We start from the raw sequence: 13,397 nt of genomic DNA, 5'->3' as shown, positions 1-13,397 counted from the left end.
TGGGATTCAGCTCTGGGTCTAATGGAACAGAAAAAAAGAGAAACAAAAAGGCAGAGGAACTCCAGCAGGAGCATCACTGTCTGCTGTCATCTTTCCTCCATATCCATTTTGTTTTCTTCCTTGTTATTGTTCGTTCCCTATTCCAATTCACTCATTTACTTCTAGTCTCTTATGCATTTTCAATTGGTAATCATCATCAGTTTCCTGGGTCTCAGAATCTTGGATTGTGTGTATGTGTAGTACCAGCAACAGCCACTGCCTCTCTGGTGGCGCTGCTTAGTAATGAAGAATTACTGGCTTTTCAATGGTCAACAGTTCATGGTGGAAAAGGCAGGAGATTCTTCCACAGTCAAGGTTCTTCATCAAAGGCCTTTTGCTGTCCAATTCATGTAATGAAGCAAGCAAATTTTCCAGCGGCAGTGTATGGTTCTCCAGCCAACATTATTTCCATTATCCTCTTATAAACTAGCCCCAGGACAGAAGTACACAATCTAAAGTTTCATTGAAATTTAGTTGTCAAAACTGCAATGATCTGGAAGATCACTAAGTGTTTGTTTAAAAATATTGCTGTTTTTAAATGGCAAATTGATTGAATATGGTATTGTACTCAATAGCACATTAATCATTCATAAAGTTAAACTTTTTGGTTTGGTATTTACTGAATGGGAACTTCAAAAATGTTGCAACAATGTACTATAAATTGGCTAAGCTTTTGGCTAAATGCCTTTAGAAGATTAGGAAACCATTAATTCATACTGCTGTCTGCATGTGTGATTTCAGAATCATAGTCTTAGGTTTGATCAATTTGGAGTAGGGTATTGTGAGAAGCTTGATTAAAGACAGTGTATGCCCCTAAATGGGCTAAAATTATACTCAGAATGTAATCCAATGGGATTTGGTTTTAATTGGACTTCTCAAAAATCAGTTAATTTTGTGCAAAAGAAACATTCAAATACAAGTGCACACATTCCTTAATGCATTTTATTATAAGTAGGCAGGTGGTAAACACTTCCATAAATCATGGATCCAAAAACAAATTGATCATTCATGCAATTATGCTGGTAGCCAATACATCAGAATAAAGATATTCCATGCAAATGAAATATAATTACAAAAAAGTATTAGACTTAAAGTTCAATAAAATCTTATTACTCCAAAGAGACAAATTACCACCTTATACAAAAAGTTAAGCAAATAGCTTAATGCATTAAATGAAACCAAAATCAAAAATTCCCCACAGAAAAATAAGGAATATTATTTCAACAATCTAAAATATAATATTTGTTTGGCACATATGTATGCAGTTTACTTTAACTCAAACAGGATCAACTTTTACACAAGCTCATTAAACAAGGAGCTATGGAGTTTAGTGTATGCCTTTGGGCAACTAAAAGTTCAAACTGAAAAGCAATTGAAATATGAGGACTATAATACCATATTAATTTTGTATTTATTTCCTGCAAACTTCAAAATCAAAGCACATGCTTATCAATGGCTTTCTTCAGTCAATAAAAAGCTAAACGTAGGATGAACTACAACAGCTTTACTGCAAAAAGGAATATAATCAGACAGCATTACATTCAAAAACTTGAGCCTAAATATAAAAGTATTATGCTATCCTAAACAATGACAGTACCTTTTCATATTCTAAAAAATATTTATATACTAGAAACATATAAACAAATATAATTAAACCTACATATTAAGAATTGAACAATTTTCAGCCTTGTCATATGGTTTGAGTTTTTGTACAAAAGCAATATCTTGTGCAAAATATCTATATGGCTTTATTTCAACGAAATTGTACTTTTGCTTTTTTGGGTTTTAAATCTTTTTACATTTTCTGGACATATATTCAAAAGCATTTTTTAAATCTGTTGAGAAAAGTTACTTTTAAAACAAGGTACAGAAGTAAATCCAGACCATCATTGAGGAAAATGCAGATTTAAATCTTACAATGTATTCTAATTCAATGTTGTCCAATAGGTTAGCCACTAGCCAGATTTGCAATTGCATTTCTGTATAACAAATAAGACCTTATCAGGCAAGTTTGAGCATGGAAAATTAATACTCAAATATGTACAGTGTGCCTTATCCACTTTATTTACTTTTTGAAATATTATAAAATGAAAAGCTCAGTGAGAGTGAGGTTTTATTATTGTGAGTACTTTTCTTTGGTTTCTTAAAATTTGTTAAATAACGTATATATGAAGGTTCCTGCTTTGTGGAAGTGTATGTATAGAGTTCTCTGCTAATATTAATACAAATTGGTAATAGAGTCATGATAGCCCCTATGGCTAGCAGCGATTTCCGCTGACAATATTGTATTAAACAAATACTTAATTTTCTCCAAGGTATACATATTCTGCGAACCATCTGTTAACACATTGGTGATTTTAAAGATGCTGAACAATTGGTCTAGAATAGCTTACAGGTATAGAAATTGAACCTTGCCACATAAAATGGACATATCAGAACCAATAAGAAATAATTACTTGATAGGCAAAAGTTTAATTTGTAGTTTTTTCATACCTCATAACCATGGTTTCAATAATTTTGTAATAGTGACTCAAGGTTAGTGTAACACCTTAACAAAGAAACCAAAGACTGGCATAGCATAACTAAAATATTGCAGCACATTTCCAAAGTTCTAAGTTCAAAAAGAGGATTAACAAAATGACCAAAAAATGGTTTTGTTATTCTATGAAAACTTTAAAAATCATTAAATACAGGGTTATTGCTTACACTGCAATGTTTGCAGGTTGCAAAAGGACAAGAATTCCAATAGTCAAACACCAGTAGTAAACATGAAAATACTCAAAGTAATTATTACTTATGATTATCATATTCATTATCTGATGGAAGAATAATTGTAATACTTATGTCAAAGTGCAACCATTAATGTTCCATCAATTAATTTGCCTCACTCAAGAAACTAAAAAATGTATTATAGTTTTCCTGTCCAAGAATATCTTTTAAAATTAAGACAAAGATATGACAAATGCACAATGGCAGTAATTTAAGGCAGTTGTTTAACTACGTGTTCCTAATCATGTCAGGAACATATTGAAGACATGCTTTCTAATTACTTTATTTTCAATTTCCTTTTCTGCCACTTTCCTCTCCTCCTGTAGGTGTTGAATTTAATCTGAGGTGTTGTTTCCAGCGGTTAAGCCATCCATTAATTTACTATAGATTTGGGCAGCTGATATTGACAACTGAAAGCATCATAACCCAGCCCAAACTCTACCTGCATCATTGTTATTAGACATATATTTACACCAGTGATCAGGTGTGAGCACCACATTCATTTTATATGCCATAACATAATCTGCACAGGAAATCATTAGGGCTTTAGTTTTTTTTTCCCTCCAACTGCAAATCAACATTACCGAAGCACTACTGATTATCAATAGGTTTAATGGTGGAAAATAAAACTAATAATGATCAAAGGAAATCTGTTGCACAAATTTGTAGAAATAAACTGATTTATAAACTTTTACAGTGTGTCACTCCGACTTCAGGTCAATACAAGCTCAACTATTTAACCATGCAAGTATAACAGAGGCTTATTGTAAACTAACTAAAATTACAAATAAAAACTGGATGTAAACTGCCAAAGTTGCAGCAGGTTGGACAGTTACAAACTGGAATAACAGAAATACAAGAGAATGGTCGTTTGTTGCTAGGACAAAAGAAAAATGTAGATTTCACACCAATGTGACCTGTATTGGAGTTATTTTCAGGGTAACCATGTTTACAATCTAAAGCCAAGGACTTTGAAATTGTAAAGATAGACTTTTTAAATACTAATATCTTTGAGTGAAATTCAAAAGTGCTATTGATTTAAAGTAAATGGAATAAAGTCTTTGTTAAAGAAAAAGTCTCATCAAACAGTAATCATTTGGATTGTACATTAGTATCTTAATGGGTAATTTCTAGGCAAAGGTCTTTAAATGAGGCAAAAACAACTGGTCGCAGATTCACACAAGTGGAAACTCTTAAATTAAAAAGGATTAATGAATTTCAACAACTAAAAAGGAATAAATTAGATTCTATAATTTTAATGTGTACAGAAACAGAAATTTTATTAGCCTTCCAGAACTTAACATAAGCATGTTTTATGGCATAAGCATATCTTAGAAGCATGCCTGAACTATACGTTTTAAAATCAATGACCCCTGTCATTTATATCATGAATCTACGATTCAAGTGCAATTTTTGTCAATTAAAAATAACCAGAATTTTCCAATTTCTCAGCTTTTCCCTGTTCTCTTGAATTGTGTTCACTCCCTTTCTATCACTTAATGGCACTGCAATAGTCATTACAATACTTTTTAGAACTTTATCACTGTATTGCTATTGAAAGCAATTCCTGTACCTGTCCCCTGGGACAAATATAGTTTAACTTAGATACTGGCCAGATTACTTCCTTGCTTTGAAGAATAAAGTATTGGGTTTTTGAAGCCTGCTGCCCTAAAATAAACTAAAAGGCAAACAGCAACACTTGTATATATGTAGACACTTAAAAAAATGTAACTAATATTTGTTCTATACATGGCGGTGGTATATTGATATTGAGAAAACCCATCCATTATCATCATGCAATTTATGCTTCAAGCACACTTTTTTTGCAGTTCTACATTTAATTTGAAAATAATGCTCACCAGTGATTTGTTTATTCTGAACATTTACCTTTCAATATGTGTGCTTAGCAAATTAATGAGGGGAATAATGCAAATAAATATTTATTTCTAAAGTGCAACTTTTGAAATATACTGGGTGAAGCTACATCTCAGTCATGGCAAAATGTGGTAATCCATAAAGTTGCTCTTAAAATGATTGCATTTATTTAAAAATCAAGAATTTAATAGTACACAAAAATCATAAACACAATGAAGTTGACGGAGAGGCATCCTTATACCTAAAACCACAAACAATATTTTTGATTCTGCCCTCAGGATATCTAATATGTTTTATGAATGTGAAAGAATTTATTTTACCATACTTTGTGATGTCTGTGTATGACATAGTCAAGTGACATCTAATATTGGAAACAAAATCTTTTTTCCTTGCTTATAAAAAGGTTATTCAACTGTAATCATATTTAGCATTGCCAACCAAAAGAGAAAGTAAGTTGGCATATTAAACGTATTTCATAGCTTAGGAAGAATCTATCAAAAGGTAACAAACACCAAAGTTGATTCATTGCTTTTTCAACTACAGTTACAAAAACTAGCTGTTCATAGTTTGACACTTATGTTCAGGAGTGCTTGTTGGGGAGGGTGAAGAGAGGATAGCAACAAAAATAACAAGTACTTAAACATTGTATCCCCTCATAGCCAAACTCCAATTTGAAACATTTAGTAAACATCTAACCATTCATTTAAAATGTTCATAATTTTCCTGCACTTTTGTTTCACTAAATGTTCCACTTCTCTTTACACACGCCAATAAATATTTTATCCCCCCAAACTGAAGATAAAAAGGTGAGGAATCATATGTTGAATATGTCAGATCCATAAGTGACAATGATATTTCAAATAATGATTTTGTAGTAAGAGCCAGGGGAGTGATTGGCAATTGATTATTTGACTACAGAAGTGGTAATGACAAACAGCAGATAAAAGTACAGGTTAAATGCTAGAATTTATTTTAAAAATTCTGCCATAGTTGTATTTTTGGATGATGTGCTGTCAATTTCAACCATGGCCTTGTTGTTCAAAAGATAGACCACTAAAACTGCACCACTAATGAATCAATTCTGCTATAGTTTGTGGTGATGCTCAAATGACATTGGCTGACTTTGCCTATATAATGCTAAATGGAACTTTTACCAGATGTGCACTCTTAGAATTCTAATTATTGGAAAATGCCACAATTAATAATTAATAACACTATCCATTTATTAATAATATCAGAACCTTGGTAAAAGATTTCTTTAAAATACAGCCAGAGTAATTTTCACAGATTCCACTTGAACCGGAACATCATATAACCAATAACTTGCCAAAGATCCACGTATAAATTTGTTTTTTTTTAAAAAAAAGGTCTATAAAAATTAAAAATAAATCGCCCCCATCTATTGAAAGCTCACGGAGGTGTAAAAATGATGGGAAAGGATCTAGTTAGTTGGCACCCTACCCTAGAAATGGTGTATTCTACGAGGACCAACAACTCTGTCTATCACCATACAATCTTCCACAGACAGAAAAAACCCAAAAAAAGTCATTTTGAGAAAGCCAGGGGTGACTGCAGTTGAAAAAGAATAATTGGGCCATGTTTAAAAGACAGTTAACTCCCAATCATCAGTTTTTCGACCCAGTGCTACGTGTGGCTTTGCTCGTACAACACACCTGGGAGTGTCAACAAAGTATTCTCTCAAGCTATGCTTCAACTGTCCTCATTTAATATCCACATTTGTACTTCCTAGCAATTGTTACTCGATGGTAATCAGAAAAACAATCCAACCTTTTTGTTCTTTTGCCTCAGGAAACTTGAGCAAATTTTATCTCCTGTCCCATATCTCACCTGGGATCAACTGAATCTGCCTAGACCAAGGGACCAAACATGGAGTACATGTGTTCTGTATGGCTCAGTATTACATATTACACCAATGCTAGGGAGCAGAGGTGGTTTGAAACATGTATGTAGTGGTTTTTTTTAAGCTGCCTGATTCAAGCCCCTGGGAACTCCTGACACGTTAGTACTTAGTTATTTTTTAAAAAAACAAATCAAATGGATTTCCAAACAATAAATATGTATTCCTCTACAGATGCCTTCAATTATTATGGTGTTTGATCAAGGCACTTGAGGTACTGTATCTGTTCCCTTTAAACATGACAAATAAAAGTACTATACATTAATTAGCATTTGTCGTCAATGTATTTTCATAAGACTAATGTGTAGTAGTTATTTGAATTAGTGTTTTGTAAAGCAGCTCCTTGTAAAATGAGTGTTATTCAAGTTCAAACCAGAACCAGAACTTTTAAGAGGTGGCAGTGCTGGAAAATTGTTGAGTAATGCCAGTGATGGGTTGCAAGATCTATTTGAGGAAAGGAACCTACTTATTAAAGAAAAGGTTATACCTGTCACATGCTGTGATTCAATTGAATAGGTACCAGTAGCTCCAAGTGACGGCTATTCTTTTAGAAACCTACAGAGAGCTTGTTAGCAGTCCATTCCCAAAAGGGTGGGGCATCAAGTAGTCTCCCCCACCAGCTGGCAATGGCCAACTACTATGGCAAATTAATAAAAGTTCTGGCTGAGATGAGAAAGTATTGGATGCCAAACCTTTATATTCAGACATTAATTCTGCACCAAATTGGTACTTTTACTCATTAGGCCATTTAAAAAAAAAAATAGGGCTTTCCTTAAGTTGCATCTTCATTTCTCCATCAGGAATAGTAAAGCTAAAATAGAAAGAAAAAGCAAATGATATACAACACTCCAAATGTTCAATTTCTATAGTAAGTGCTTCACTTGCTGGTTCCAGCCAGATTTTAATAGAAATTAAAAATACGTTTATGTATAGTATTGTTTGTGTACTTTCCATGAAGCATTAGAATGTGGAGGCAAAGAAACAGAATTAAGTTTAAAACTTAAGCTCAATATTGTCCTTTCAAAGGAACGGCACAAGGAGTGATATAGTGTTAATTCAAACCATTTGATCTGGTTGTGATTGATCAATATTTCCAAACTTGTTCTCCTGCCATTGCCTTCGCAGTTGTATTATATCCCTACCAAACCATTCATGTAATCTAGTAAAGCTGAATACTCCTGTTGGTGTATTATCATCCTGGGCAAGCATCAGACCACCAATTGCAGATGTTACACCTCCTGTTGCTGATCTCCTCCTAGGAGGAAGAGGTGGTGGCAAGCGTTGTGTATGTAGTGGTCTTTCAGGTGGATGGTCTAAGACACATTTTGAGATATCATTATTGTCATTAACAGACTGTGCTTTACCATTCAATTCACTATCAATAGTTTGATCTTGAATGGTATTCCAGGGGACATAACCATTCTCCTTAACAGGAATCTTATAAGATACAGAGAAATTATGAGAGATTAGTGGTGTACTGTGAGGATAGTTTGCTTGCTTTCGCAATAGTGATTTTTTCTGGGTTTTACGGCTGCTGGATCTATTTTGCTGCATCTCTTCCAATTGTTTCTCGAGTTCCTTCACAACAATTCTCATATAGTCGAAGCTTGCACGAGATAAAGCTTTAACCCAAGATTCCATTTCTTGCTGGCTCTCAGCAGCCATTTTATATGTTCGTGATTTAGCACTGTCAAACTTGATAGCAAAGGCATAATCCTCTGAAGATTCACATAACTCCACAGTACATCCCTCAAGTATGATCACTCCAATTGGGTCTTTACTGTCCTTTTCTTCAAAGTAAAAAAACAGATTACCCTTCAACACAAACCAGCGTCTGTGATAAGCAGTGTTTCGCTCTCCCTTTTTGTGCAAGTATCCAGTTTTATCAGTTGGAGAATCACAGGTGGCATAATATGCCACACTTCGTTCATTTAACTTCATGTTTCAGTTTCTACAAAAAACAAATCACAAAGGACTTTTTAAATGGAGAACAAGGTTCGTCATTCTGATGAAACAGTTATAGAATTACTGTAAAATATGAATTTCAGCCTTGAGTGACAGATTTGGTTATATTTTGGAAGGGTAATTTTTGTCTGTAGTACTAATAACACTGCAACAAACAAAGCATTCTCATCTTAATCATAGAATCCTTACAGTGTGGAAACAGATCCTTTGGCCCAACAAGTCCACACTGACCCTCTGAACAGCAACCCACCCAGACTCATTCCCCTACCCCACTATCCTATATTTACCCCTGAACAATGCATCTAGCCTACACATTCCTGAACACTGAGCAATTTAGCGTGGCAAATTCACCTAATCTGTACAGCTTTGGATCGTGAGAGGAAACCGGAGGAAACCCACACAGACGCAGGGAGAATGTGCAAACTCCACACAGTCACCTGAGGGTGGAATCGAACTCAGGCCCCTGACATTGTGAGGCAGCAGTGCTAACCACAGAGCCACCGTGCCGCCCAGCAGTTAGCCAGCACTTTACGTTGACTGGCAGTGTTCACAATAACATGGTGAAATCACTATTTTATTACAGAAGGTTACAAGTGACAGTGGCAAGAGACATCTACTTTGGGTTGAGGAGGCTGGAAGATAATATATCTCTGAACGTAGTCCAAGACCAACTCGACCCTCTGTTTTGGACTTGGGCCTAGATTTAATGACAGTTTCCAGGGTGGGTCAGGCACACTCATTGATGTGAGAGCCACCATTGGTGGGAGAACCACCCTGGATTAAGGTGGTGGGAAGGGTAGACTAATAATGGCTGTCATCAGTGGATGTTAATTCAGCTCATTAATGAGTTACTTGACATCCATTATCCTGGAGCCTGCCTTAGTTTTGTGGTGCCACAGGGATCCACCAGGGAAGGCCCTCACAGCTTTCCCATACCCCAAAGCTGACACCCGAGTAGGTTCTCAGGCAGTCTGTGCTTCACCAGGGGAACCAGCAGAGAAGAGGGGCGAGGATTGCTGAATGCCGAACCCTGGCCTGGTCTTCTACCCATGTTCCCCTGATATTCTCACCATGATCCCCAACCTATCCTTGCTCACTCTGAGTGCCAATGATATGGGAACAAGGGCCACCCTGAGCTTCCACTCCCACTGGTGGTGACACAATGCATAGCCAGCAGCCCTGGGGGGTTCTGGCATCTGCTTTGGGGGTCCTCAATCTCAGGGGAAAAGAGTCAAAGGTGGCCACTGAAGTGCTTTCTGATTCTGTCAGGCATCTCCCTTAGATGTGGCAGTGGTTCCCCGCCAGCTCTCCAAATGGTGGACGAGACTTGAATAATTGATGTTTTGCATGTAGACATCTCAAGTGGCTCTCTATGAGAAAGTGCTGCTGGGATTTCAATATAGGATTTGAGTCACAGTTGGACCAACCTGGAAAAGGATGCAATGTGATCATCCCTAAAGGATGTGAGCTAACCAGTTGAGACTTCCTCAGCTGCCCCTTGGTCATTTATTACTTATATTTCTTAGAATCATAGAGGTTTACAGTATGCTCATGGAGGAGGAAATAAATCCTTCTTGTAATTAATGCATTGAATTCAGTTCAGTGAGAAATAGCTTAAAAAGCCACACCAAAATACAGGAAACATGAAATTACCCAGGAAAAAGCTAAACAAAAGGATGCACATTCAGATTAAGTAAACTATCTGACTGCAGCTGTATCATATGAGGTGAAATTGATTGTGTCAGTGCCACATGGAACCTTAACAAAATATGTGATGTAGCTTTAATTTAAGAAATGGAAAATTGCTAGGGCACAATTTACTTATAGAAGTCTACAGCATGAAAATAAACCTTTCAGCCCAACTTGCCCATGCTACCAAGATTTCACAATTTAAACTAGTCCCATTTGCCTGTGTTTGGTCCATATCCCTCCAACTCTATCCCATTCATGTACCTGTCTAAAATATATTTTTGAAATGATGAAATTGTACTTGCATCTACCACTATCTCGGACAGCCTTTTCCAGACACACTACTTTCTGTGTGAAAAATTATGTATGTTACAAATAGCACCAGGGAGCCAGATTCAATTCAAGACGTGGTTAGGTGGATTAGCCATGCTAAATTGACCCATTGTCTCCAGGGATGTGCACCTAGCCTGGTAATAGGGACGGGGTGGGATGCTCTTTGGAGAGTCAGTGCAGACTTGATGGGTTGAATGGCTTCTTTCTGCACTGTTGGGATTCTATGATAACTGTCATATTCCCTCCTTATTCATTCATATACCCATCCAGATGCCTTTTAAATGTTGCAATTGTACTAGCCTCCACAACTTCCGCTGGTAGTTTATTCCATACACGTAGCATCCTCTGTGAAAAGGTTGCCCCTTAGGTCTCTTTTATATCTTTCCCCCTCACCCTAAATCTATGCCCTCTAGTTCGGGACTCCCCCATCCCAGGGAAAAGACTGTCTATTTACGCTATCCATGCCCCTCATGATTTTATAAACATCTAAAGGTTACCCCTCAGCCTTCGACGCTCCATGGATAACAGCCCCAGCCTATTCAACCTCTCTCTATAGCTCAAATCCTCCAATCATGGCAACATCCTTGTAAATCTTTCTGAAGCCTTTCAAGTTTCATAACATCCTTTCAACAGGAAGGAGACCAGAATTGCACGCAATATTCCAACAGTGGCCTCACTAATGTCCTGTACTGCCACAACATGATCTCCCAACTCGTGTACTCAATATTCTGACCAATAAAGGAAAACATACCAAAATGACTTCTTCACTATCTTATCTACCTGCAACTCCACTTTCAAGGAGCTATGAACCTGCGTTCCACAGTCTCATTGTTCAGCAACACTCCCTAAGATCGTACCATTAAGTATACAAGTCCTGCTAAGATTTGCTTTCCCAAAATGCAGCACCTCACATTTATCGAAATTAAACTCCGTCTGCCACTAATAATTAGAAGCCTTCATTGGTATTGGATTTTAAAAGGTGGAAGTGCAAAATCATAAATTATTTTGATAAATATGGATAACTTTCCAATAAATACAACCATCAGTAATCAGATTCTACAGATTTCAAACAATTGTCACATTGAAAAGAAAACTAGATAAATATTTGAGGCAGCATAGACAGTGGTTCCAAAAAAAAAACTGACACAGCTCACAGATCACACACTGGACAGACCAGCCATCTCAGATGATAATACACCAGTCATTCTCAGTCCAGAGGACCTAAGAATCAGTTTGTTAAAAAAAAACTTGCCACACCAAAACTGGCTGACAAAGTACAGTATTTCAATGTCTCTAAAGCACTCAGCAATACTCCTAAGTTATGAAGAGCACCACAAAACATGCAAGATTATCTTTCTGTAAACCTTTGAGCAATGCATAGAATAGAATAACAAAATAGAATAACAATGTCAGACATAGAACAGACATGTTATATTTGTGGTTTATTGTGCAATTTGTTGCTTTATAGTAAAATGTGTTTTGTGGTAGAGGGGCCCTAGGATTGTTAAGCAGTTGTTATGTGGAGTGGGGGGGGGGGGGGGGGAAGAGGTATTTTAAGCTAGTGTGCAATGAGGTTAGGTGGTGTGGGCTAAGGTTGGCTATGATGGGGTGAGGTGGGATTAGATAGTGTGGAGTAGGGTAATGTGAGGTGGTGTCAGGGACCCCCCTGATCCAGGTGTTGGATTCATGGAGGAACCCCCTAAACCCCACAGACCCTCCAACAAGAGCCAGCGGAGGCGCATGCGCGTCACCGGCGGCGGCGAAGGTAGACAATTTCTCTATTTTTTTAAAAAAAAATACATCCTCTGGAGAAATCGGCGCCTGAACCTCGTTTTAAAATCACCGCATTCCCTAAGGAAAGAAAAACAGACAAAAAAAAAAATCGTAATGTAGAAAGTCAGTGAGTGGTTGTGGAGGCGGACGGTCCGGCTGTTTTCGGTCGTTCCCAAGGCCTCGGGCTCGAGGAGAATTGGAAAGGAAAAAGGTAAAAAGAAAATGGAAAGTGGCGAAGAGAGGGAAAGGGTTTGCCGCTTAGCTGTATCAAAGTGCCGCTCTATAGTCTATCAGTAATATAAAAGAGTGTCTTTTACTCACAGCCTCGCCTCTCTCAGGTCTCCTCTGGTCTTCATTGTTTTTTTTTGGTCTCTCCTTTTACGTTTAATGATAGTCCAGGAAAAGCGCGTGACGTCACAGCCCAGCCAGGATGGATGGCTTTTGTTCATTTAGCAGGTTCTGTGCCAAGCCACATCTCTCCCTGGGGAAGCCTCTTTCTCTTCATCTTCATCTTTTTTTTTTAAACTGTGACCCAACCTCCATCTTTTCTTCCTAATAAATGTGTATATATTCTTTAAACCCTTTCCCTGTCCTCATCCAAAAAGAAAGACCTGACTGATTTAGAGGTACGAGTTCAAATTTGAACTCTTCAAAGGCTGAAAGACATTTCTGATTGAAGGCAGTTAGGTAATAATTTAAATTCAACTAATCCATCAGTCTACCTGGAAGAAGGTGATTGCCTCGTTAATCATGATTGGGAAAATGTGGTTTAAAAAAAAAATCTGCCCTCTTCAGAGGAGAAATCTGCTGCCCTCACTTCAAATGGCTGTACATACCACTCCAGATCTACAGTAATGGAGTTGACTCTTCACTTGATTCTGAAATAGCCTCGCAAGCCTTTTGTGGTGTGTCAACTGCTGTGGGTGTGTGCCTCACACCAAATAGAGTGCAGCAGTTGAAGAAGGTTACTCATCACCACTTTTTCAAGGGCACTTAGGAATGGGCAGTAAATGTTGGCCTTGTCAGCACACTTACA

General features: G+C 37.1%; 1 protein-coding gene across 1 annotated transcript; it reads right to left on the bottom strand.

Moving 5' to 3' along the window:
• Positions 1-963: 963 nt before the first annotated feature.
• Positions 964-12,789, bottom strand: pheta1 (PH domain containing endocytic trafficking adaptor 1). Its single transcript, XM_043715677.2, has 2 exons — positions 12,683-12,789; positions 964-8,552 (listed from the first exon to the last, which is right to left on the bottom strand). Exon 2 carries the CDS (start codon positions 8,540-8,542, stop codon positions 7,658-7,660), a length of 885 nt encoding a protein of 294 aa, XP_043571612.2. The 5' UTR covers positions 8,543-8,552; positions 12,683-12,789; the 3' UTR covers positions 964-7,657.
• Between the last annotated feature and the right edge of the window lie 608 nt (positions 12,790-13,397).

This window comes from Chiloscyllium plagiosum, unplaced genomic scaffold (genome assembly GCF_037043375.1).
Source record: "Chiloscyllium plagiosum isolate Xiang-an unplaced genomic scaffold, Cpla_swu_hap1 HiC_scaffold_24, whole genome shotgun sequence".
NCBI classification, from domain to species: domain Eukaryota; kingdom Metazoa; phylum Chordata; class Chondrichthyes; order Orectolobiformes; family Hemiscylliidae; genus Chiloscyllium; species Chiloscyllium plagiosum.
Note: the sequence above shows the minus strand (reverse complement) of the source record. Positions and strands in the feature narration are given on the sequence as shown.

Bases quoted from the DNA above. Each gene is read 5' to 3' on its own strand.
- pheta1 (XM_043715677.2), bottom strand. From the start codon at position 8,542: ATGAAGTTAAATGAACGAAGTGTGGCATATTATGCCACCTGTGATTCT.